We start from the raw sequence: 24,898 nt of genomic DNA, 5'->3' as shown, positions 1-24,898 counted from the left end.
GCGAAGAGATGTAGGATGCTGCTGCAGCAGCAAAACCAACCTTTGTGTAAAACATGTTAGAGATCCTTCAGGTCTTTTTCAATGAACACGTACAGTTCAATACAAGCACCGGGACAAATGCATCTATTATTAAACCTGATAAGGGTTGGCAACTGGAAACCCTTCGGGCCAAATCTGTGGCCACCTAGCCTTGGAAATGCCACCTGCAGAGAAGCCCTTGTGTCAATGGGATTTGTTGGCAGGTCACCTTGGGAAGGGGTCAAAGGGGCCTTGGCCCCACACCCTGAAGCCCTTTGTTTTCCAAGCGAGCTACTTTGACAGTTGACAAAGATCTACGGAAGTGTGCCGGGAATTCAGACGAACCAAGATGCCTCAATCCCTTCGAATAAAAACCATCTCTAAAAACAGAGACTGGGGAAATGGAGGATTATTTAAACATTTTTGGCAAAACATATATATTTAAATTAGAGGCGGCGCGAATCCAGTTTCCACCTTCAAAGTAATACAGCGAATCTTGCACTAAACAACTTGGCAAAATTAATGGATTTTATTTACAAATTTATGACCCAAGATTACAACAGAAAAGACTTTTTTTTAATGAAATCCTGTATTAACAAAAATGCAGTGATTTATTTGTAATGGTATTATAGTGGAACAGACTGACAGTCTCTCTGGCTACACTCAAGCAATTTCCCAGGAGCTAGAAATAAATGTGAAGATCCCATGTTGATTGTAATAAGGCCCTTCCCAGCATTTTCCTCATACTTTAGTGGCTCTCTCCTTTCTTGCCTACGACCTGAGAAGAGAGAAAAGTGGAGTTAGAACTTAGGCAAATAAAAAAGGGAACCGATTCCAAACAGCAAGTCTTCTAGAGACTCCCCCAACATGCATTCTAGCACCAGTGGGAGAGGGATCTTGTAAACCAGCGACAGGGAACTTCTGGCCCTCTAATTCTTGCTAGATTGCAACTTTCACCACCCTTGACTGGCTGGGGCTGATGAGCCAACATCTGGAGGGCCGCCAGTTCCCTGTGCCTCTTGCAAACCAAATTTAGCCAGTGATAAAATGATCAGGGGATCAAATGGGATAGCTTTTAGTATGCACTCAGCCAATAAAGCAAGGTCTTATTCAAATACTGACTGCAATACAATCCCCACATGTTCATACCAAAGTTGAACTGCATAGGGTAGGGGGGCCATCCAAGAAACTTGCCTACTTGTGACCTTGTTCAGATGCTTGTAGCTAAACCACTATCTCTAAATGTCCTATAATGTTATGAAACCGAGAGTAGGCTGAGTAAAGTATGATGTAACGATATTGCTGTGTCGTATCAGCTTCCCAAGAATCCCATCAAGTTTAAATGGGTCTACCTGAGCTGATCCACCAGAAATAAATCTGTCAAGTATGCAACACACCAACTACAGGGAGAGCCAACTTGTCGATATTGACTAGATTTCTGGAATGATGGGGTTTCTGTGCACTGAATTCTAAGGCAGCAGGGTGGGATTTTGGCATGAAAATGGCCGGAACAGCATATGCTGCCATTACCAGTGTGCAAACTCACAATACACCTCCAAACTTCACAGCATTTCCTACTGGTGGCACATACAGCGGTTTGACGCCCCAAGGCTTCCTCCTGGGAATGCAGGATTGCAGCAGCTCAGAGAGGAACAGAATCAGTTTCTCTGCCTTTAAGCCTAAGCGTACTTACAGGCAGAAAACCCTATTGAAATAATGTAGAGTTACTTCTGAGTACGCATTGTTAGGAGGTTACGCATTGGAAACTTAAATCGGCAAGTTCTAAAAGGTCTTAGTATCACAATGCAAACTAAGCAGACATGCCTTCCATTTGGTATGTGGTCTACCTATAAATCCATTTTCTTTTTTGTGTGGCAAGGCCAACAAAATTACATTTTAAAGCAAGTAACAGGTTTCTACGTAAGCAAAAGTAAAAACCCTTGGGGTTGTATCAAATGTAGTGCTAAGTTCAAGGCCATTGAGTGGCACGGCTTGTTCCACGGGCAAAAGGTTCTGAACCAACGAAATGCCGTTGCACAAGAGCCCTTGCGCTGGCACTGAACGTAAGATACAATCCTTGGTCACCATGTTAGCGACAAAATACATGTGGACTTTTTATTGCTGCCGACTGTTTCAGAATATCAGGCTGAAGAAGAGAAAATAAACAGTGTTTCAGATCTATCCCATAGTAAACATTCTTGTGTTTTGTTGAGAGGGAGACTAGCAACTGCTTGGCTGGTGTACTGCTTATATTAATTCTACAGGTCTCGTCTCACTTAGCATATTGTGCATTTAAGAAGGCATTTTCTTTTCTTTTTTTAAAGCACAGAGGTGTTCAGATGATGATGATAGACTCTCAAGTGCAACATCTCTAACCCACCAGTGATATCAAGGATCTTAGCTCATGGTCAAGAGCACCCTTCCCCAAGCTGGTGCCCTCCAGATGTGGTGGACCCCCCCAACTCCCATCAGTCCTAGTCATTAAGATGATGGGACGATGGCCAAGACTGATGGAAGTTAATAGTCTAGAATATATGGAGGGCATCAAGCTGGGGAAGGCTGGTCAATACTATGAGGAGTCACACTTTAAGTAATGATGGCTCCACACTTTTCAAGGGGGTGGAACTTAAGGCTATTCTACCCTTGTGGGATAAGGATCATCCTACATAGTGACATGCAGATAATTGATTCACAAACGCAGAGGCCAATGTAAAATTATTATCTCACAAAACAACACTGAGTGAAAAAACACACACAACCAACCAAATTAAGATTTAATTAAGCATGTTATAAACAGGCAAACTAAATCCAAGAAAGGCGAGAGAGAAATATTTATTCTTCGGTAGCGCTTAAAGCAAAACGCTACAGGTTTGGATTAAGTAGGTACATCCAGAAATTAGACAATTATAATGTTAGCAGAGGTGGAGCAACCATTAAAAAATAATAATTTGTATGCATCTATACCATTCAGAGGGGGAAATGCTCAAATGCTCAAGTGCCCCATGTGTATTACCTGAAAAATTAAATATTTTTGATATTGACGCTTTGTTAGCATATTTATACCCCCAACTTTACACCAACAATTTCCAACCATGAGACTAATAAGATAATTCAAACACAACAGAGCAATGCCTCTTGAAATACTTCATTATTCCTGGCACACTTTCTGCTTCTTATTAACTGTGCACTTCACAGAAAAACTCAATTCTCCATATGGGGCAAATTTCATTCAGGTGGGTGACTGGAGGTCCCTTGACTGCTTTATTTGGTTAAGGATTAACTTGTACACTGGCTGTACACTCAAAAGTGGGCAGATTTATGCCCTATGCCTTATAACCCTGCCCAATTTTGCTACAATGCATCTTTTAGCCGTATACTGTCCCCACGCCACAGAGCACAATGCATTTCCAGATGACGAATGGCAGAAGAAAACGGCCACACTCAGGGGATGTACAATGCAGGATTCTTTCAGCAAGGAAATGGGCTCACTCTTCCTCATTAGATTAAGAAGGCAGCATTGATAAGGCAGCTGTCGCCATTGCAGTACTCTAGCCAAGATACCACCTCATTTTTCATTACTTGAATGTGTCCAACACAGATAAGATCTAAATTGCTCAGTCATATTTGAAGCGGGAGTGTGAACCCTAAGATGGAGCCTCCCTTTCCAGTTTTCACACAATCGTATTTCAAAACACACAGCTGCAAAACTGGCTCTCAGCGGATTGAACCATCGGTCCAGATTATGTAATGTAGGGCACAGGTTGCCTTGAAGGGGGCCCATGACACAAGTGACAGAGCACACGGTTAACATGTTGCATCGCCGTTTCACTGCCTGGATCTTCTCTGCACGATTATCTTGGAGAGCTGGTGCAAGAGCGGACAACACTGGCATAGAAGACCCCCATGGTGATTCTGTTTGAGGCAGCTTCATACAAATAATTAGAGGGCAGCTCAATCTTGAGAGACTGAAAAACCTCCTTGCCTTGAAGAGTCTTCAAGGAAGTACAGTGGTACCTCTACTTATGAATTTAATGCGTTCCGAACGCACATTTGTAAGTCGATAAAATTTGTAAGTCGAATCCCATAGGAATGCATTGGGAGAAAAAATTCGTAAGTCGAAGCAACCCTATCTAAAAATTCGTAAGTAGAAAAAATCCTATCTAAACTGCATCCAAGATGGCGGATGGAGCTCCATTCGTAAGTAGAAACATTCGTAAGTAGAGTTATTCGTAAGTAGAGGTACCACCGTACAGGTGCTGGAAAGAAATCCCTATCAGGAAAACTTTAGCCACAGGTTACCCAGACTAGAGTTCCAGTTGAGAACACAGCAGACCTCTTCCAACTCCGTTACTCACAGGGAATACAGAATGCAAAGGTGCAAATAATGTGCTGTCAGGTTAATTTCTGAAGCAGCTAATAACAGAATGAGATGGGTTTTTTGGGGTGGGTGGGACAAAAACGATGTGCAAAAGAAGATTTATAGATATATATTAAAAATGGTATATTAAAAACCAAGAGAAGTCCATGAGAAAGAGGGATAAAAAAAGGAAAGAGACCCAGGAAAACCGTCACAGAGCAGGATGTGATGGTGCCTCAAGCGATGGAAAGGAGAAGGCAGGTGCTAGATGAGCGGAAGGAGCAGGGGAAAGGGGCGGTGTGAGGAAAGACCATTTTAGAAACAGATATCTTCTGCATTTTTATTTCTTTGGGCCAGGGAAATGCTGAAAAGTAATGAAACAGAGCGTTATAACGAAGCAAAGGAAAAACCGTAGGAAGGGAACAGGAAGGGATGGAAGCGCCATGCCACAGAAAAGCTGGCTGCGTATCTCATGCAACTGCACCCCCTGGATGTCCTCCAAGCTAAAGGGAGTGGCAGGAGCTCTGCCCCCCCCCCAAATATGGACTTAACCTAACACCTGACATTTCAAATCAGCAATGAAATATATGCAAACGAAAAAGAAGAGACAGGTCATGCCCAGCCTTACTCTGACCTAAGCAGCAAAGTTTGCTCTCCTCTCCCTCTCTCTGTCTTCCCGCACAAGTCTCTGCATTTTAAGCCTGCAAAGTTTGAACAACACATGCAGCAAGCAAAGCATTCCCAGACTTCACTTAATACTATGGTAGCAATGGAAGAACTTACAACAATAAAAATGAAAGCTCCTAGGTGTTACTTCAGGCAGTGTAATTTAAGTCATATTTTCAATTGCCTTTTAGTCTACGCTACGTTCCAATTAAAGCAAGAGGGGGAGAAGTTAATAGATATTAGCTAGGGAAGCTATTTTGAGGGAGCAGAAGTTTGGAGAAGTTATAGATCTCCTCTGTGGGGAGGGGGAATAAAGGGCTATAAAGTATCAGTTTTCCTTGCTATTCTGAATACACCTGTAAGTTGAAGTCCTTCCTTCCATTGCATTAATGATATGATAAAGCTGGTCTTGCATTTTCCAAGGTACCCCATTCTCAAGGTGAACACAGAATGATGGTCTGATGTTCCTTGTCCCGAATTTTCATGCATGCCATGTAGCCAAGCTTTTGCTCTGGAACTTTGGAGGCAATTCAAATCTTCTACGTATAGATGCTAAGCTATATCGTAGTGTTGCATATCTCTATGGCTGGAGGGGGAAATGGCAGCTTGATGGCTCTGTCTGGTCTCCAATGGCTTCTCATCTAGTCACCATTCCCAGGAGTACTCCTCAGTCGTTATTCACCACTTCCGATTCAGAGAGCTCTCTCAGCTCCTCTTCCACCATCATAGCACCAATAATGACAGATACTTCTCTGCTAGGTCTATCTTCTCAGCAATAGCATCAGGCCTCCATCCTCAGAACCACAGATGCCACCACTGCTGAAGCAAGGTGGGGGGCCACACCAGGAACACTCCAGGCAAGCTAGCTCATCCACTAAGACAAGCTTGTCTAGAGAAACGAGTTTTCCGTGGAAGAATGCTGGGCAACACTTTGCAGGAGCAGCAGCACCCCCTTCTTTTCCAATGCACATTTAACTTAAGTTGCTAAAAAGGAATGGACCTCTTTTAAAAATCTGGGTTTAGTTCCATCCCTGCCTTTAAAAACTTTGGAGTAACTTGCAAAACTTATCTTTAAATATTCAGTATTGTTTATTTAATAATGGACCATCAACACCCCAATTTATCTCAGTATGTGCACATAAAAACTACAGTTTAGATAACCAATATATATTATTTTTCACTACAACAATTTAGGGTGCAATCCTATACAGTTCTCCCGCACTGAAATCTACAGGAAGTTTTGAGTGGACACGTATAGAATTGCACTGTCAGTGATCAGATAGATAATTCTACTGTCATCAGGACAAGGCTCTTTGCCTTTTAGGATACACAGAAGTAATAATTTTAGTAGGTACAGGTTTTCTCTCTCTTGCATGACAAGCTGCATCCAATAAAATCTATTATTTTCACACACCTACGAAAAGTACAGGATCCCTGTTTTCCATTGCATCTGTTCTCCTACTGGCTACCCAAAGCTCTTCTATTTTATTATTGTGCTCTGTCTTACAGTACCCAGAACACCTATTGCTAACACATTTCTCCTACTTTTGCCCAGTATCTGAAAAAGCTCTTTTGATGGTCCTGACACGGAGTATAGAATATTTACTAGGCAGACAAACATGAAGACAAAAACACACCATAAACGGTTAAGAAGTTTTTGTGGGCAACGCACAACAACTCAAGTCAACCTTGATCACTTGGGACAAATGATCAAGTTTTCTGTGCAAAGAGTTTCCTTTGCTCCGAACATTTCCGCATACAAAATACCATGCACATTTGCAATATTTAAATGCACTTCTTAAGTCAGGGATTCCCAAAAATGCCCCTATCACATCTTGTTTCCTTTCAAAAGCCTCATCTAAATTGCACTATATGGGGTGGGTGTGGGGAATCTTTGGCCCTCCAGATGTTGCTCACCTACAGCACTGGGCCATGCTTGTTGGGGCTGGAAGGAGTTTTAGTTCAAAAGCATTTGGAATCCCAAAGGTTCTCCACATCTGGTATAGGCTAATTAATTAACAAGGTGAGACCCATTTTCCTCTGCCTTGCAACATTGTCTTTTAGGTAGTTGGCACACTTGTTGTCAGCCCAGTATTATTTATCACATCTGTGGGTTTACAGCACAAGCTAAGAATCTGGAGGAGAAACAGACTGCTACCCTTTACAGCAGTCTCCTCAATCTAATGTCCTATAGAGGTTTTGATCTATAACTCCCATCAGCCCCATGAGGCATGGCCAATGGTCAGGGGTGGTGGAAGGTATAGTTGAAAACATCTGGAAAACACCAGCTTGGGAAACGCTGAGAAAGTATAGAGTACCTAAGCAGGGCTTCTAAAGATCAAAAGACTAACATGAATCACTTATGCCTCCAGTTGTGTTGCTGACTTTTTATACTCTCCATTGCTACTGTCCAGCAGAGCTTCTTGTATTTTGCCATTACAGAACTGGAGGCAGAATAACATCATGCATGAAGACCTATGTTTTTTATACAGAAAACCAGTTTTCGTATTTATCTGAACATGGCTTCATATTCACTACCATAGAAAAGTAGGCTAGATGCCATTTCCTAGTTGTCTTCTCCCTCTCCTCTCAACTCTGGCCTCTTGGAGATAAAGCAACCAATTCTGGAAAACCCCGGCTTAAGAGGTCATTTGGCTCTGCAAACGTTTTAAAGCAACCGTGCATTCTTTGGACACTTCATAAAAATCAAAGGCAGAATACCCAAGACAAATTCCACTCTTCATTATTTTTTTAAAGCGAAAAGGCTATATCAGTTGTAGTGGGAATGGAAGATCTTTGAAGAGTCAGAACTCACAATATATTACAGTTATGGGGAGCTGTTCAGCTAACACTGTCCCTTGCAGCTTTTAAAAACTGCAATCCAGTCTCCAATTTTAAAGACAGATTTGAACATACCCGCTTAAAATCATTCATGTTTGTTGCTTGGACTGGTGTTCCAATAAATGTGAAATATGAAATTCTCGTTGTTTCCTCATCACCTTGATTGGACTGGACAAATACCTGAAATGGAAAAGATCAGTACAGTCATACCTCGGGTTACAGATGCTTCAAGTTGTGCATTTTCAGGTTGCATACTGCACCGAACCTGGAAGCACCAGAATGGATTACTTCCGGGTTTCGGCGCATGCGCAGAAGCGCTAGATCGCGCATGCGCAAAGCATCAAATCGCGACCCGTGCGTGTGCAGATGTGGCCCTGCAGATTGCGAACGTGCCTCCCGCACGGATCACGTTTGCAACCTGAGCATCCGCTATACTGAGTTACAATAGCCCACAAAAAGTCAACTTATTTGAAGTGCAGGGAAAAGCAAAGGGAAGGGAAGATGGACAGGCCTGACTAGTCTACCCCTTCAAGTTTGTTAATAGAAAATGTTTCGGTTGTATTAACTAAATGATAGGATTCAAGCCCATGGTGGAGCTTGAACCAGGCAGTTAAAGGATGTCACCACATTCTGGCCAGAAGAGTGAGTCACCAAATCCACTTCTAAGCTTGCTGGAGCCAAGTGCCCTTGCCATCTGGTGAGAACGATGCCTATTTAGTAAGCAATCCCTCCTCTGAGCCTGCATTTGCACTGAGGTTTGAAAAAAATAAGTGTGAGAAGAATCCTGACGGTCCTGACCTCCTGCAAACCTCAGTGCAAATAAAGAAGACCCCTGCCTCCTTCCCAACCTCTGCTGAAGGGCCAAATAAGACTTTGGAGGAGGTACTGGGGGAACTAGTGATGAGTGCAGTGGTACCTCGGTTTAAGAACACTCCTGTTTACGAACTCCACAAAACCGGAAGTAGTGTCCTGATTTGCGAACTTTACCTCGGTCTAAGAACGGAATCCGAACGGTGGAAGGGCACTGGCGGTGGGAGGCCTCATTAGGGAAAGTGCGCCTCGGTTTAAGAACGGATTTGGTTTAAGAAGGGGCTTCTGGAATGGATTAAGTTTGCAAACCGAGGTACCACTGTATTACTACAATATGGCTACCAAGTCAAAGTAACAAGTAGATATCAAGGTAAAAAACTAGACTTTCAAATAAGCCTCTTGGAAACAACAGATGAAAATAGGTTGCATGAGACCGGAACAGGTTTTCTTACTAGTCAACAAAACAAAAGGTATTTTTGCTGCTGCTTGCAAAAGAGTGATTTTGTCTGCCCAGACCCATCTTCACTTTGCTTTCCTCTCTCTCAAGCTTGACAGGAGCTGGGTCTGGCAAGCCTGAATATTCCAGGCTCGCATCCCTACCAGTTCTTGTATCTAAGAGGCAAGGGGGGGGGAGCATAGTTCGGCTTCACTGCATTAAAACTATGGTGGAAGTGGCAAAAGTTATTGGTGGATCTACCATGCTTTGGAGTCATCCTTTTGTTATGTCATAGGATTCTGTTAACCAGGAATGAATTGGAAGGTTTATACTCACAGTTACACTGTTAACATTCTGAAACTTTACATAGCGGAGTGGGATAATACTGTCTTCTTTGATATCATCTGGCGTTAACTCCAGGGCCTGAGTGGGTTCGCTTCTTTCTGCCTCTTCAAAATCCATTGATCGAGGGAGGTTGATAAACACTTTTATATACTTTGGACCTTGACCTGCAATTAAAAAAAAATGCCACTGACTCTTTAAAAAAAAACACCCAAAACATTATTTTATATACTTGACAGTATTTGGAAGTTCTTCTGTATACCAAAATTATGTAGATTCAGAAGAATCGAGACAGGCAAATTATTATGTCCAATCTGCACCCCAAGGCAAAGAGTCTTCTATCGGAAGCAAGCACATCACTCACTTAAATTTTATTACTTTACTTAGTTAGTAAGGGCTGCCAGTCTTCTCCAGTCTCCAGAAGTTGTAGGACTTTCAATTCCCATCAGCCCAAGCCACCATGGTCAATGGTCAGGGATGATGGGAGCTGGGGAAGGTTGCTACAGGCTGTATGACTTTTACGTGTTATGGGGAACATTCAAAAATTCACCCTTAGCAGGCTAGAGCATTAGTGTGACTATACATAGCACAATTCCAACCTCAACTGGGGAGAAGGTTAAATGGACTCCATTCATATTGCTGAGGAGTGTGTCCCTAGCCTTTTCAGGGCAGAGCTCATGCCTTCATTTCAATATATGTACCACACCCAATTTAAATAGGTGCAATAGAAATTAGTATTATTAGCAACCGTGGTTTTCAGAACAATGATGCCAAAAGATAGCTAAGCTGACATGTCACCTGACAAAAGTGACACAACACCTAATTTCGCAAATCCAGATTCTTGGAAATATACCAGCGGTCTCAAAACCGGAATAGCCAGTTTGTTTCGCAAAGTTTTGCACTGCCGGTAGTGCATTTGCAGAAACTTGATGGTATGGCAGCAATGTGCTTGATGGCCAGGTCCAGACTTTAAGACTTTAAGAGAGCAGAGAACACGGCCGCAATCAGGGAACCTGTGCCTTGTGCTTTGTATTTTTAAAATCAACAGCGGCTGCATGCATAGATGGCTTCTCTTGAAAGAGGAAATCTTTTTACTCACCATTATCGGGCCCTTGGAACTTCATAGAATAAAGCTTGACAGGCTGGTTAAAAGCTACCGTAATAAGCAGCTGTGGAGAGAGCAAAAGAAAAATATATATGAGGGATCTCAAATGCATTGACCCACCTCACATGGATTTAGAATGCTACTCTTTCCCAGATGGTCACCACCAACTTAGACCCCAGATTTTAAACATGCATACAAATGGGAGTACCATTCTGGCCAAAAGAACACCTTCGTCCTTTTGATAGTATGATGCAATATTCTCTGGAAGGCAAAATACCTGTTCGTCACAGTCTGATTCCAGGAAGGTAGAGTCTTTACGTAAACAGTTATCAAACCCGTGTTCATCACTTTCGTTAAGGCATTCACAGCCAGCTTTATTAACAAATGGCATCAAATCCATCTAGAAGTAAGAGACAGTGACAATGATCACCTGGCTGGGCTATACATTTATAAGACATTTACAGCGGGATAAACGTGCAAAAACAAGCGGCACTTGTTTTTCCATACAGATTGATCATCCCTTCTCTTTCCTACCTGCCCTGTTTTCTCATCCCTTATCCCAGGTTCAAACCTGGTGCCCTCCACATATTTTGGACAACTCCAACCATTCCTGACCATTGGCCATGCTGGCTGGGATGGGAGTTGTAGCCCAAGACACCTGGAGGGCACCTGGTTGGAGAAGGCTGCTGTATGTTGATTTGTGTTGTAAATTACAATGAGTGATTTGGCAAGACGACAGTTTATAAACAGAACACATGAAATAACAAAAACAAATATAAACACCAAAGGAGGGGGAATCTATTTACCTAATTGAAAAGACAGTCCAAGTATAATTCTGCAATCCTTCACTTTGGAAAAGCTTTAGAATCAAAAGATGGAATTGCTTGCCTCTTTGGAAGTCAAAGCTGCTACAACTGTTTATTACAGTAAACTATTTGCTTAACTATTTGCATTCACACTAGACGCAATGAACACAGCAGTAAAGGCAACATTTGTAAATCTGAATTAGTGCAAATGCAAGTGGCCTATATTCCCGGGGTTATTTACCGGGGGGGGGGGGGATTCAGCTGAAACAGTAAACTGGGCAGTCATCTCAAAAGAGGTGCATTCTTGTATTTAACATAATTCTAGGTTAGCACATGCTGTTTCCCAGCAAAGTCTAATGGATTGCATTTGCTAATTTGGAAAACAAACCATGACAGCACTGCAGCAGCTGGGTGTGCTTTTGTTGAGCTACTGAACTATTAGCTGTGCTGGCACTTGGCTGAAATATTGAACACTGTACTCTGTCAGAGGTTGTATTAATATTTTGGGCAGGATGCAAAAGCTGACCCCTTTTAAGAGGAATATTATATCAAATGTTGCTCAGAAACTGTCATAAAGATGACAGCTCCAGTGGAGTGTTTTGTCACATTAAGCTTCTCATTTACATGTGTGTGTCACTCCAGCTGTCAGACAAACCCTGATTTGCAACATTCAGGAGCCCCAAGGTATAAGCTCAACAATGAAAGATGGTTGAGAGAGAGAGAGAGAGAGAGAGCGCAATAGAGCTATTTTCTCTTAAGTCAAGGTAAAATCTTGAAGGTGGTGTTTGACAAAAAGATGATTAGAAATTCTGGTCTCAAGACTTCAAGATCTGGGCTAAAAGTTTTTAAAACTCCCCTCCACTCCAAACCACCCTCCTGCTTAGTGAAGGATCTTGCCCCAATTAAAAGTTCTAGAGAACTCAAACACCTGCACATGATTTAAGACATTTTGGCTGATCCAATAGCTATGTGGACTTGCTCTGGATTTGGTATTTCCCCCCCTTCACTGACCACTTTTGCTTTTCATGTGCCTTGGGGAAAACTGTTTCCAGGTCTTCAGGGCAGAATCCATAACCAAGAGAATGTGGTGTTTTTTCCCCAAAAACCACCACAAAGGGGATTTGTATTTTGAGGGTCATGTGCTCCCTAGACACCAAGCAACACTACATATTTTAGTACCCTTTTTTGAACATTTTCCAGGTCTTCAATAACCTGTGCTGCTACTGAAACTGTATGCAGGTCTGTATATGCACCATATGTTCATATAAAGGTATTATGTTACCACCAGTTTTATTTTCAATCCTCTTCCTAATAATCCCTAACATAGCATTTCCTCTTTCCACAGCTGCTGGACAACAGAGGCCTGTTGTGAGCACAAGCTATAAAGACTTTGCATGTGCAGCAAGAGTAGCAACAGAAAGAGAGCTCAGTGTGTTTGGGTGTGTATAAGAGAGAGAGGAGGAGCAGAGGGATGGAGAGAGAGAGAGAGAGGGAGGGAGAGAGAGAGAGTGAGAGAGAGAGAGGGAGAGAGTGAGAGAGAGAGAGGGAGAAATTCAAAATTCTATCATTAATCTGGGCCAGGATTCAAAAAGTACTCTTAACTTTCAAATGCATCAATACATTCTGTATCTCTCCCTCCCTCCTGATGCAACAGAGGCTGCCCGGGATGGAGGTGAAGTTCTAACTTCCAGAAGCATTATTTAAGGGGAGGAGGGAGGAGAGCAAGGAGGGACTGCAGTGGAAAGGGGACCCTCAGAAGTCCCAGATCATGGGAAGAGCTTTTGCACCCGCATGGAAGCTCCATCCTGATCCTCTGGATCCTTTCGAATGCATATCTTTCAGTACTGCGCAGATAATAATCCACTAGAATAGTATTCAGATAAAATATACATACGTATCCTTTTGGAATATCGGCATCCTCATTATTTCCAGGATCATTTTCTAGGTGCTGTTTGATTTTCTCTTCCAATCCACCAGCGTCGGCACCTTGATACTGGTCGATGCGCACTTTGCTCCGGAAGAAAAGAAACGTTGGGGTTGCCGATATATTATTGGTTGCAGCTGTTCCCTAGCATTTGAGAAGTCAACGGTTAGCAATGTGTAGCAAGATTTTAATATTTAATGAACAAAAGAGTACCAATCATCCCAGGTCACCCACATAAACATCAGCAGCAACATGTCTGGTGCTTACATGCAAAAATAGTGCTAATTGGAAATATGATTTTCTATGTTGTTCCCTAACAGAGAAAAAGGTGTTCATGATGACTTTTTAATACAGTGGTACCTCCACTTTGCACACCGAAAAGTCTGTAAGTAGAGCGCCGCTACTGCGCAATAGATCACTTCTGCGCATGCGCAAAGTGCGCAGATTGCTTCTCCGTGTGGCGAACCCGGAAGTAAACATTTCCGGGTTTGCCGCGTTCGTAACCTGAAAAGCCGCAACGTGAAGCAAACGTAACACGAGGTACGACTGTCCTTTTGGTAGCATGTGCTAAAGGCTAACATAAAATGAAGCTTCTCATGGCATGTATGTAAAAGATATTGGTACATTTGCTCAGTTCAGAACTGCAGTTATGAAAGCATGATTTTACAAACTACGGTTTGATGAGATGTCTGAAATGACAAACTCTGCTTATGACCATTGCTCCACTTCCAGAGGTGGCTGCACCATAAGGATGGGAGTGATGACATGAATCTGAGCATGGAGAAAGTAACACAGAAGAGCAGCTAAAACACTGTTTACCTGTTGCATATTATTTGTAAGCTCAAGCCATCGTTTAGGCATGATGTCTAAATTGAGCCATTGGGCTGGTTCAGACATAATGATCTCAATTTAATAAACCCCAATAGGAACACTGAAGATGATGTGCAAGGGAGGAGCAAAGGGAAACACTAATTCTTAATATGCCATGATTTATTAAGCCACGTAGTTTACATCTGAACTGGCCAAGTGTCAAATTTTGCAGCAGTTTTGAAAGCACTGTGAAAAAGTTGACAAGCAGGAGTCACATATCCACTGTTGAAAGACAAAGACGACACTTAAAAGCTCTCTGAATGTCTTCCCCTCACAAAAGTGAAGCGCATTATGATCCTATCACTATCTTTCCATGCACTTTTAGATGTGGCCAGGATTCCTATATATGTAATCTTGTTTTTGCACATGAGATGAGATACAGACTTAAGCCTTAGCCAAGGACTATTAGAGCCAGCTTTCTCCTGCACAACTAGGGAAAGAACACTGTATTTACTTTCTTCAGACTCCATGCACTAAGTTAAAAGCACCAGAGATTAAACTGCACCAAATGACATTTTTCAAAGTTTTATAACTTTACTGAGAATAAGGATAAGACTCCTATTACTATGTACCCAAGATACTGTTAGTTCATAAAAGAGTGAATGAACAACAGCTTTTGAATGGCTTAAATTTAATAATGTAAACCTTACGGTACAACTTGCATTGTTAAATGCCAACAATACTTCTGCATAGTTAAAAAGCCTTTTATTGGATGAATTTAATGTCTATACCAGAAAGAACCAACCAAATACATTCAAAGTAGCCAAATTATACAACACTAGGAAACCAGAATTTGACATTAAATACTACCAGGCTTCAAGTTAATAGCTGAAAAATGTAGCATTGCTTGCAGAGGGTTGAAGCGAAGTCACTCAAAAGGCCAGCTGAATTGAACCTTTCTATCCACTGCAGTCACACATAATAAAATGTCACCTCCGCAGAACTTTCTATTCCTAACCCTCGTAATATTGATTATTTAAGATTTGTGTCGTACTCTAAAAAGATCTGAATTAGGAAGCAGCACAATCCCTCAGCCATTGTCTGGATGCAGTGGTGAAATGCTTAAGGAAAACAAGCTGAGCTAGAATCCTGGCAACATGGAGGCACTATGGGTAAGTAGTTTCTGTGCCTGAGAAATCAGTCAATTGCCTGCCCTGGGTGGGGTTGCACTCCCCCTGAAGGAGCAGCTTCACAGTTTGGGGGTCCCTTCTGGATCCAGCTCTGTCAACTCTGTATTTTTTTTCTAAATTTGGCAATACAATCCGATTAATATTTGGTTGGAGTTTTATGTCACCTTCTCTGCATCTCAGTGGAGAAATCACAAAAGTTAGGAGAAAGCCCCGAACGTTCATTATATCTGGCCAATATTGGATTCAAACATTGGTATAGATAGGCAAATTGGTATAGATAGGCAAACTGGTGGACTACAGATAAATATAACCACAACATTCAAATAAAGAAATAAAATTTAAATGACCCAATTTACCATGGGATCATTGCATCCATCACATGACAGCTTGTTTTCAACCACCGAGTTAAAATGGTTATCATGGATAGATCTGTCTACAGCTGAATGTACATCCACCCACAGCAGCAAACTTAAACTCTACCAACATATAACTCAAATTCTTGCCAATACAGTAGTACCTCGGTTTACGATAGCTGCGGTTTGCGATCGATTGGTTTCCAAACGCCGCGGACCCGGAAGTGCTTACATCCGGGTTCTGCAGCGTGCAGAAGCGCTCTATCAGCACTTCGTGCACGCGCAGAAGAGACGCTCCGTTTACAGACTGCTCGGGGAGCAACCGGCTCCCCGGAACCAATTGCGTTCGTAAACCGAGGTACCACTGTAACATGAGCAGCAGTAGGCTTATAAAACTTAACCCTTACACCTTTACATGGCATTCCCCTCCTGATAAATGCCAACCTTGCCTTTTAGAGGATAATCTACAGCCTATTTCTCCTCTGGTATACCCACTGATTGTCAACAGGCTTTTAGAAAAAACATGTATTTATTTTATTTCTGGACTGCATTTATACCCCACATATCAAAAAAAATACACCTGCAGAAGTTAAATCTTGTTCACTGACACATGCTGATGCACACATACACAAAAACTACTCACCTGGCATTGATGCACATCAACTTCTAAAAATGTCGCTTGGGGATATTTATTGCTCAGAGCGTTGAAAGCAGGGGCTATCCTTAAACATGGGCCACATCTGTCAGGGGAAAGAAAAGGACAACACACATCAGCACTTCCACTTAGGTAACTGCAGCCCCCTTGGTATTCACATGGTAAGGCAGGCTAAAGCTAAGGATAACAGAGATTGTGTGGCTGGTACTGAGAACAGCAACCCTGACGCTGCCATCTCTTCTTCCCTCCAGTAGTATGAACTGACATCCATCAAGCTCTGCTTAAGGAAAGTGGGGTGTAAAATAAACCACCATTATGCACCTAGCCTTCTCTCCCATTTTCTTTGGCTGCTGATAGCAGCATTGCAAGTTTCATTGCCACCCTAAGTCACAACATGTGTTTTAGCTTGCTAGATGTTACAGGGAAGGAGATTAGGCCTGGGAGATATCTGGTTTACAACTCTGTGATATATCATCAACTAAACATATACTGATATATTACAACATCTGAAATAAGGATTGGCTGGCTTCAGTTTTCCCCACATTGTGATTTTTGCATAGCACACACACACACCACAATTTGTGCTATATTGCCAAGTCAAAAATGAAACTGATACCATGATTTGGACTATTGCTATATCGCCCAGCCCTAGAGGAGATGCAGGGCTTCTGCTTTTGGCACTGGCTACATGCAATCCCCAAAACATCTAGCTTCAGACCGAGGAGATGGATATCCGATACTTTTTCAAGTCAACTTGACTACATCATCCTTTCTCAGCAAAATGCATAATGAAAGCATACAGGTTAGCCTATGTAAAGCAAAATCCTTTTCTACTCAATTGCAATCCCACAGTGATTGCCCTTTCGTAGAAAACTGTCTCGAAGCTTGGCATTAGAAACACATCTCTTAATTTGTATACTCCACAGTGCTCGGGGACTATAGGTAACTAGAAAACCATGAGAACTTAATGGTTCTCATAAAGAATACTCCCCAAGCTGTAAGTAAACATCCAGCTTTCTAGTGATGTAATATTTCTTGCTTATTAAAATATATTGCTCTCTGGAGAGTACAACACAGCACCTTTTGCCTCATTTCAAGACTTACAAAAGCAAGCATAGGAAAGGAGTTGTGACAATTTGCATCTTCTCTCACACCCCCCCCACATACGAATATTTCTCTGGCCCATTTTGCACGCACATTTACATCAACACTGCATCTCTGATTTACTGTGGGAACGAGTATGAAATATTTCTCTCCATGTTGGGTTCACATTTCCAGTGTCAAGGAGCCACAGATTTGGGCTCCACTTAACTGAGCAACCCATTATTTGTGAATGGCACCAATTCCCTCCCTCTCCTCCCAAAGTCATCCGGTTTGCACAGAGAATTCAGCGGGAGGGAAGAGTGGATAGCTCATCTTCTGCCGTGCTTCAGAGGAAAGCAGAAAGAGTGTGAAAGACTTGTATTGCTTCTGGTCTCCCCAGACTCTAATCAATACGCTGACAACTCAAGAGTAAGGGAAATTATTTTTATGCTGGCAGCTGCCAAGGTGGGGGATCCATACACACCATTCCAATATTTTATGTCCCTACTTCACATTCCTGAATACAAACAACTGTGCAGACCTGACCACATAAAAAAAGAGAAAAATGGTAATTTCCCCCTCCCCTGAAGTCAGCAAAGAAATGTGCCTATGTTGTAATCTATCCACTTTGAGGAGGGAGAAAAGTAAAAGTGCAGGAAAAACATCACGAGCAGCTTCAATAATTCGACAAGAACACAATTTTATTTGTTTATTGCTTAATCAACTTTGAATCTGCTGTTCATCTATTCATCCAGTATATTTACAGGCTATGTAAAAATACAACAATAGTAAAAATGCAGAGCCGTAACATTAGAAACGAAACCATCCATCAACAAAGCATCTCAGCAGGATGGCACAATTACACTGACCTTGAAACACCTCAGTCTGTCCCAAAGGCGTCTTATCAAACTGACTGGCATGAGAAGGGAATTGTATGGAAAACACAGCTTGAGCAAAATATGTTCTCCCATCAGCAGAAAAAAGCAATACAGCACCATCACTTCTCATTGCTTCCCCACTTTTAATTCCTTATTTACAATGGCTTTCTCTCTGCTCAAGTATACAAACCATTATTTGGGAAAGGGGCAATTTGGTTACAACTAGCACTTATGTCTGTGTTTAAATTTTATTGCTAGCAGCATTAGAGAATTTCAATTACCCCAGACTACTAGGTCTATACAGACCTCTGTAGGTCAGGATAATAAGCTTAGTCATTTTCAGTATGTCTGTCAACAGTTTCTCTGCCAGTGGATGACACCAATGATGTCCCACTGATTTTCCACTGTAAAAGCTGACTGCAGAGAAAATGACTTTGCTACAGAAAATTACCAATCAAAACAGTTCAATACTGCAATAGGGCATAACCAAAGAGACAGCTCTGAAAACTTCACATCAGTTAATAAGGGGATTTAGGACGAATTCTCAATCTTTACAGGGCTTGATCACAATTCTGGCTTCTCCCTCTAGAACAGGCATCCTCAAACTGTGGCCCTCCAGATGTTTTGGACTACAATTCCCATCTTCCCCAACCACTGGTCTTGTTAGCTAGGGATCATGGGAGTTGTAGGCCAAAACATCTGGAGGGCCACAGTTTGGGGATGCCTGCTCTAGAACTTATTGTAGGCAAGACATAAGTATTCTGTGAGTTGGCACTTATTTACATAGTGGAATCAGGGAGGACAGAATTATACTGATTAAAATGGAAATCTATTCCTGTAGTCACAACAGAACGGGTCCAAGTTGGGGGGGGGGGGAGAAAAAAAAACGAGTGGAGGGTGAGACGATTGACAAAAAACCCACAAAGTTAGCTGAAGGCAATTCTGTACTGGGAAATTTTTTAATGTCTGATGTTTTACTATTTCTTATGTGCTGTGAGCCACCGAGAGTGGCTGGGGAAACCCAGCCAGATGGGTGGGGCATAAATAATAAATTGTTGTTGTTGTTGTTTGACCAGACAATCACGATCGAATAATGACCAAGTACTTTAATACAGTTAACCATTATGAAGGCCAAGCTATTATGATGTAGTTAACATAAGGAACTGTCAAGAAATACAAAAGTTCTTCTTGAATCTTGTTCAGGACCCCCAGGGATAGCCTCCGGGAGAAATCATCAAAAATTGTCACACAAGACACCATGGCTATGGTAGGGAGACACCATGGTAGGGACACCACTATCAGAGGATATGATGATTCAGCGAAGGAAGCTGGGTACCACCATCTTCTAGGCTTCTTACAAAATCTGACTGTGGCCTAATATCGTCAAATAGCAGGTGATAGTAGCTCTATCCTATTTTCATTCAAAAACTGATTAGAAGCCAACAGATACCTCCAATAATTTCACGATGAAATGTGGGTGTTAATGGGGCAACAAAATAATATTTCTACAAGTCCAATCAAAATCTAGTGAATATAAAAAAGGACCAGCACGAGGCAAATTCAGACCCTAGCTACCAGTTTAGCCATCCTTTCAGTCCACCTTACCAATTTTTAAAACTGAATGAATGAGCTCTCTCACATGGCCAATAATGCTCAGCTAACCAGTACTATTGCTGGTTAGCTTGCTCTCAAGCAACATGGCAAAAGCTGGTACCAAATGAGTTCTGATCAGGTTCAATCCCAGTTAAGATAAAGTGCATGCATGTGGCACCTTACAACTTTCCAAAACTTATTACAGGGCTAGCGTCCAGCTCTTCAGCTGTTCAGAAATACATCCAGTACCAGTGTCAGTAGACATACTACTTGTGATATTATTTCTTCGGGTCCTACTGAAGTTGCCCCACCCTGACTGATACACCCAGTAATAGCTGCTATTCCCTTCTGCCTTTTACATAGACTGCCAGCAAATGAACAAGCATTAAATCAATAACTAGACATCTGCAACCCAACAGTTGGTTGTCCGATTTAAATAAATAAGTGAAGATTTCTCTAACTCACACCCATCAATGCTGATTGGCTCGAGTTGCAACAATAGCAGAAACCACAACTGCCCAAATTGCCATGACAAGGCCTAGGTAACCAATTGCCCACATGCTCCTTCTTTGTAATGCACAGCGGATCTTACTTCTGTTGATGGGTCTCATGTGATGTTTTGTTTCAAGTCCTTTAAAAGGTAAAGGTAAAGGGACCCCTGACTGTTAGGTCCAGTTGCGGGTGACTCTGGGGTTGTGCCGCTTATCTCGCTTTACTAGCCGGCGCACAGCTTCCAGGTCATGTGGCCAGCATGACTAAGCCACTTCTGGTGAACCAGAGCAGAGCACGGAAGCGCTGTTTACCTTCCCGCCAGAGCTGTGCGTATTTATCTACTTGCACTTTGTGCTTTTGAACTGCTAGGTTGACAGGAGCAGGGACCGAACAATGGGAGCTCACCCCGTCGCAGGGATTCAAACCGCCGACCTTCTGATTGACAAGCCCTGGGCTCTGTGGTTTAACCCACAACACCACCCGCGTCCTTTGCAGCACCTTTATTCAACCCCATGTCTGTAGCATTCCTTTTTCCTCAGGACCAAACTTCTTTGCGCTCCCTTTTCACTTAGTTTTCCCATGCCAAAGAACATTTCCCAGTCCTTAGACTACCCTGTGTGAGGTTATAATCCCAACCAAACAGACAACTTTGGACTGTGTACTGTTCTATAACATCACACCAACAATGAATCATATCTATTCAAGTGTCCTATTTCTAATCACCAAACGATAGTTTTGCAACTGGGAACTCCTACAAACACACATGGTCCTCCTCTACCCTTGGGCATTGTCACAGGGGCGGTAGCAGCTACTCTAGAGTAAAGACTCCTCATGACGTTGCCTTTCCATGCTTTTATTCAGTGCAAACTATTTACAGTGCAGAGTCAGTACTATGTACATGTTGTCAGTCTGGGTCAGAACCTCCGAATGGAGATTCCCGCGTTTTCCTCCAACAACGTAGCCTGGGAACATTGAATCTCCGCCCCCGGCGCTTTTTGCGCAATTCCGGGGTCGGCGGGAGCGGTCTTCTGGTCGCGCTTTCCCTGCTTCCCATTTCCTCTCCTGAGCGGAGCAGTGGCTCTGCTACCCCACCTGAGCTGTGCCTTCTACTTCCTGATTCCCCGCTAGAGACATCCGCCTCCCCGCTCACACTGGCGCTGGGAGATGAGCTTGTGCTCAGGATGGGAGGAGGCTGTCTGTAGCTGCTCTCCCTCACAGGCATATATACTCTTTATTCCTCCACTTTCCAAGTTAGTGATAACTATGGTTTACCGTGATGCGTACTGCAATTTTCTCTCAAACCAGAGAATGAATCCAGGATTTCACCTTTAGAATTGCTCCTAAAAATATCTCCTACTCACTGCAAAAGGAGCATTCCTTTCCAAAGCAGGAAGTACAGCAATTAGTCACAGGATATCACTGAAACCCACTGGTTTAGTTCCCAGAGAAAGACAAAGTTGTAATGACGGATCTGGGGAATGCTGATGACTCTACAGAGAAACAACAGCTCATGCTAGAACTCTGAAGCAGAGCCCAGCAGATGTAAAGATATCTCTTTGTGGAAATCCTGTCACCCAAAAGCACTGCTTAGCCCTCCCTCTTGCAGGCTTTAAGCAAACCAGAAGGTCTTTTTTAAAAATTCCGCCAAGTCTTTGTACTGATTTTATTGCTGGACCCCTAGAGATTGTTTTGTCTGCTTTATGCTGTTTGTTCAATGGCTGCATTTTTTTATTGCTATATGGCTTGGGAGGGCTTGCCCTAAAAGGCAGAGTAAATAAATCAATGACAGTGCATACCATTTCAACTATGTGCTTACTGGGGTAGGTAGCTCTGAAAAGCTGTTCCCTCTCCCTTCACCCCCAACTGCTCCCTATATGGGTCATGCCACAAAACTCTGGTTTTGCACAGGAAATTACATGCTGTTCCCTTGCTGTCACACAACTTGGCTGTGATGGTGGCAAGCTTGCTATACGTGCATGGAGGGTGCTCTGAGCTTGCAACGCATGAGCTAACAGTGACTATGTAAAGGCCGGCTGCACACTGTTCCTCACAGAAATTTTGTAAAGTGTGAAGTAGCCCTGAAAGGGGTTCAAGTTGTGAGGACTATTCCACAGAACTCTCACCTGTTGACACTAGCATTCTGAACACCATATTCAAATAGGGCTTCTTCCTGCTTCTGAACCTGTTGCTTCATTATGTTCTTTTAGAAAGTGAATTAAAAAGAAGGGTGATAATTGGTGAGACTAGTGAAATCAGACCCAGACAAAAATCAGAATACAGTATATCGATGGCTTCTTGTTCACTTCAGATCTTGTCAGGAAAGTGGGCGAGAGAGAACTGTCCTCGCAAGATATGGACAACAGGAGAACTAGCAATGAACTTGTTTGCAATGAGACTTCTGGAAATAAAATCAATTACTGGACTAAACATGCACTGAAAGGCACTTTGAGCCTTAATATTAAAACTATGTTATGTCACTCCCAGCCACTATTTTCCACTTAGCTCCAGTTCGTGCACCTCCAGGGTTTAGTCACAAAACAGCGCAAAAAACAACCCTGAAGTACATCTGCCCCTACCTCAAGATCTATTCTCATCGTTTGTAATGGACAATATGCTTTCTCTACTGTCACACCCTCCTGCTGCAACTTTGTAACCCACTTACCTATGAGTAAGTCCCACTGACCTGAATGGGCCTTACTTATAGGGCCTCGGTCCTATATACCTGAAGGAGCGTATCCACCCCCATTGTTCAGCCCGGACACTGAGATCCAGTGCCGAGGGTCTTCTGGCGGTTCCCTCACTGAGAGAAGTTTGGTCTGCTTGGCTACCCAGACTTGAGAGAAGCAAAGCTACAGGGAACCAGGCAGAGGTCCTTCTTGGTAGTGGCGCCCGCCCTGTAGAATGCCCTCCCATCGGAGGTCAAGGAGATAAACAACTACCTGACATTTAGAAAACACCTGAAGGCAGCCCTGTTTAGGGAAGTCTTTAATCTGTGATATTTTAATGTATTTTGTTATTTGTTGAAAGCCGTCCAGAGTGGCAGGCGAAACTCAGCCAGATGGGCGGGGTATTATTATTATTATTAATAATAATAATTGTGTGCTTAGGAAAAGAAATCATTTGCTGTGCAAAGAAAAAGGAACCATAGTATATAGCCTCAGAGAATTTTGCTTCAGATCCCAGGGGGGAGGCATGCTAGCTGCCCAAGTCACTGGATTCATTACAACTGGTTAACATATTTGCCTTTTAAATAATATGAATGGGCAATCTTAGAAATATGAATTAATTGTTATTTATTTCAGTATTTTAACTTTTGTATGTTGTTAAAAAAATAATTCCCTGGGTTTTAGCATCTTATCTTTCTTGTAAGCTGCTTTGAATTTTGTTTTTTAAACAAGCAGTATATACACCTTACAAAACAAATAAAACAAATACATGCCTACACATTTATTTGTATGCCTTCATCAAACCGTTCCAGGCGGTTTAAAACAAATAGAATTCATAGCTACAACGTAGCAAAAGTAGCCAGAAACAAAAAAAGTATGTGTGTGTGTGTGTGTGTGTGTGTGTGTGTGTATATATATATTGCGCAAAACAGAACCGAGCAGTTTCCTACAGGAATCGCAGGGAAACCTAAAATAAAGATACAGAAAGCCAACAGCAGCAACACCCCCCACCCCCAAACAACATCCCATAAACAGGAACAACCTCGGACCTGAAACCTGAATGTGGTGATACAATGAGGATAACGTCTTTCCGGGGACCCTTGTGAGGGGCCGGGGGGGAGGAGGGGAGCCCCTCTTCCCTCAGAGAGGGAGCCGTACACGTGTGCGTGTCCGCTCGTGTGAACGTGCGGAGGGTCCCCGAAGGGGCCCTGCCTACTCACCCCCTCATGGTGAACTTGCCCACGACTAGCCGGGAGCCGGCGGCGCTGAGCTCGCTCTGGAAGTCCGCGTCGTTGGCGATCACCTTCACCCCAACCATCCTAGCGGCGGCGGCGACAGCAACGCACCCGGTAAGTGCAAAGTCACCGCGGGAAGAAAATGAGCGCGGGCGGGGCGGGGCGAGAGGCTGGCCGGCCGCGCCCAGCATGCACCGCTCCCGCGCAGGCGCACACGGTTCCGGCCATCTCTTTCTTCCGTCTTCCTCCTCCTCCTCCTCAGGCACCCTCGGCTGCGAGTTCACCCAGGGTCACGCGCCTAGGGAGAGGGGCGGGGTCGGCGACTCTTCACACTTCCGGGTGAAAGACTTAACCAACGGACGAAACCCGCCATTGGTCGCGAGTCTCTGTTGGGCGCTCTAGCCTTCGACGACTCTATGATGTAAAACATTCTCTCCACCTCCACCACCACCCACCCCCTTACAAACGCACACGACGCTGCTTCATCTTTTGCACTGAGAATAACAAAAGGAGTTCGGGTTGCGCCGGTGGGTGACTTTTTTTGGTTGTGGTTCCACCTCTATGGGTTTACCCGTTTGACTCCGCCGGTGACATCTTGGAGAAGGGCAAGGTGCGACCTCCGGCTTCGGGGAGGAGCG

The 24,898-nt window shown here is 43.1% G+C and overlaps 1 protein-coding gene across 3 annotated transcripts; it reads right to left on the bottom strand.

The window, feature by feature from the left end:
- Positions 1-528: 528 nt before the first annotated feature.
- TXNL1 (thioredoxin like 1) lies at positions 529-24,427 on the bottom strand. Of its 3 annotated transcripts, XM_035100681.2 has the most exons (9): positions 24,246-24,427; positions 22,483-22,559; positions 16,302-16,398; positions 13,276-13,449; positions 10,853-10,975; positions 10,570-10,639; positions 9,465-9,637; positions 7,958-8,062; positions 529-796 (listed from the first exon to the last, which is right to left on the bottom strand). In XM_035100681.2, exons 2-9 carry the CDS (start codon positions 22,551-22,553, stop codon positions 767-769), a joined length of 843 nt encoding a protein of 280 aa, XP_034956572.1. In that variant the 5' UTR covers positions 22,554-22,559; positions 24,246-24,427; the 3' UTR covers positions 529-766. The 3 variants fall into 3 exon arrangements, with proteins under 3 accessions (XP_034956572.1, XP_034956570.1, XP_034956571.1); XM_035100679.2 differs by lacking the exon at positions 22,483-22,559 and having other exon boundaries at positions 24,246-24,426; XM_035100680.2 differs by lacking the exons at positions 529-796; positions 22,483-22,559 and adding an exon at positions 2,836-4,739.
- Positions 24,428-24,898: the final 471 nt, after the last annotated feature.

This window comes from Zootoca vivipara, chromosome 11 (assembly GCF_963506605.1).
Source record: "Zootoca vivipara chromosome 11, rZooViv1.1, whole genome shotgun sequence".
In the NCBI taxonomy this organism is placed as follows: domain Eukaryota; kingdom Metazoa; phylum Chordata; class Lepidosauria; order Squamata; family Lacertidae; genus Zootoca; species Zootoca vivipara.
The sequence above is the reverse complement of the archived record's forward strand: the minus strand, read 5'-3'. Positions and strand labels throughout refer to the sequence as shown.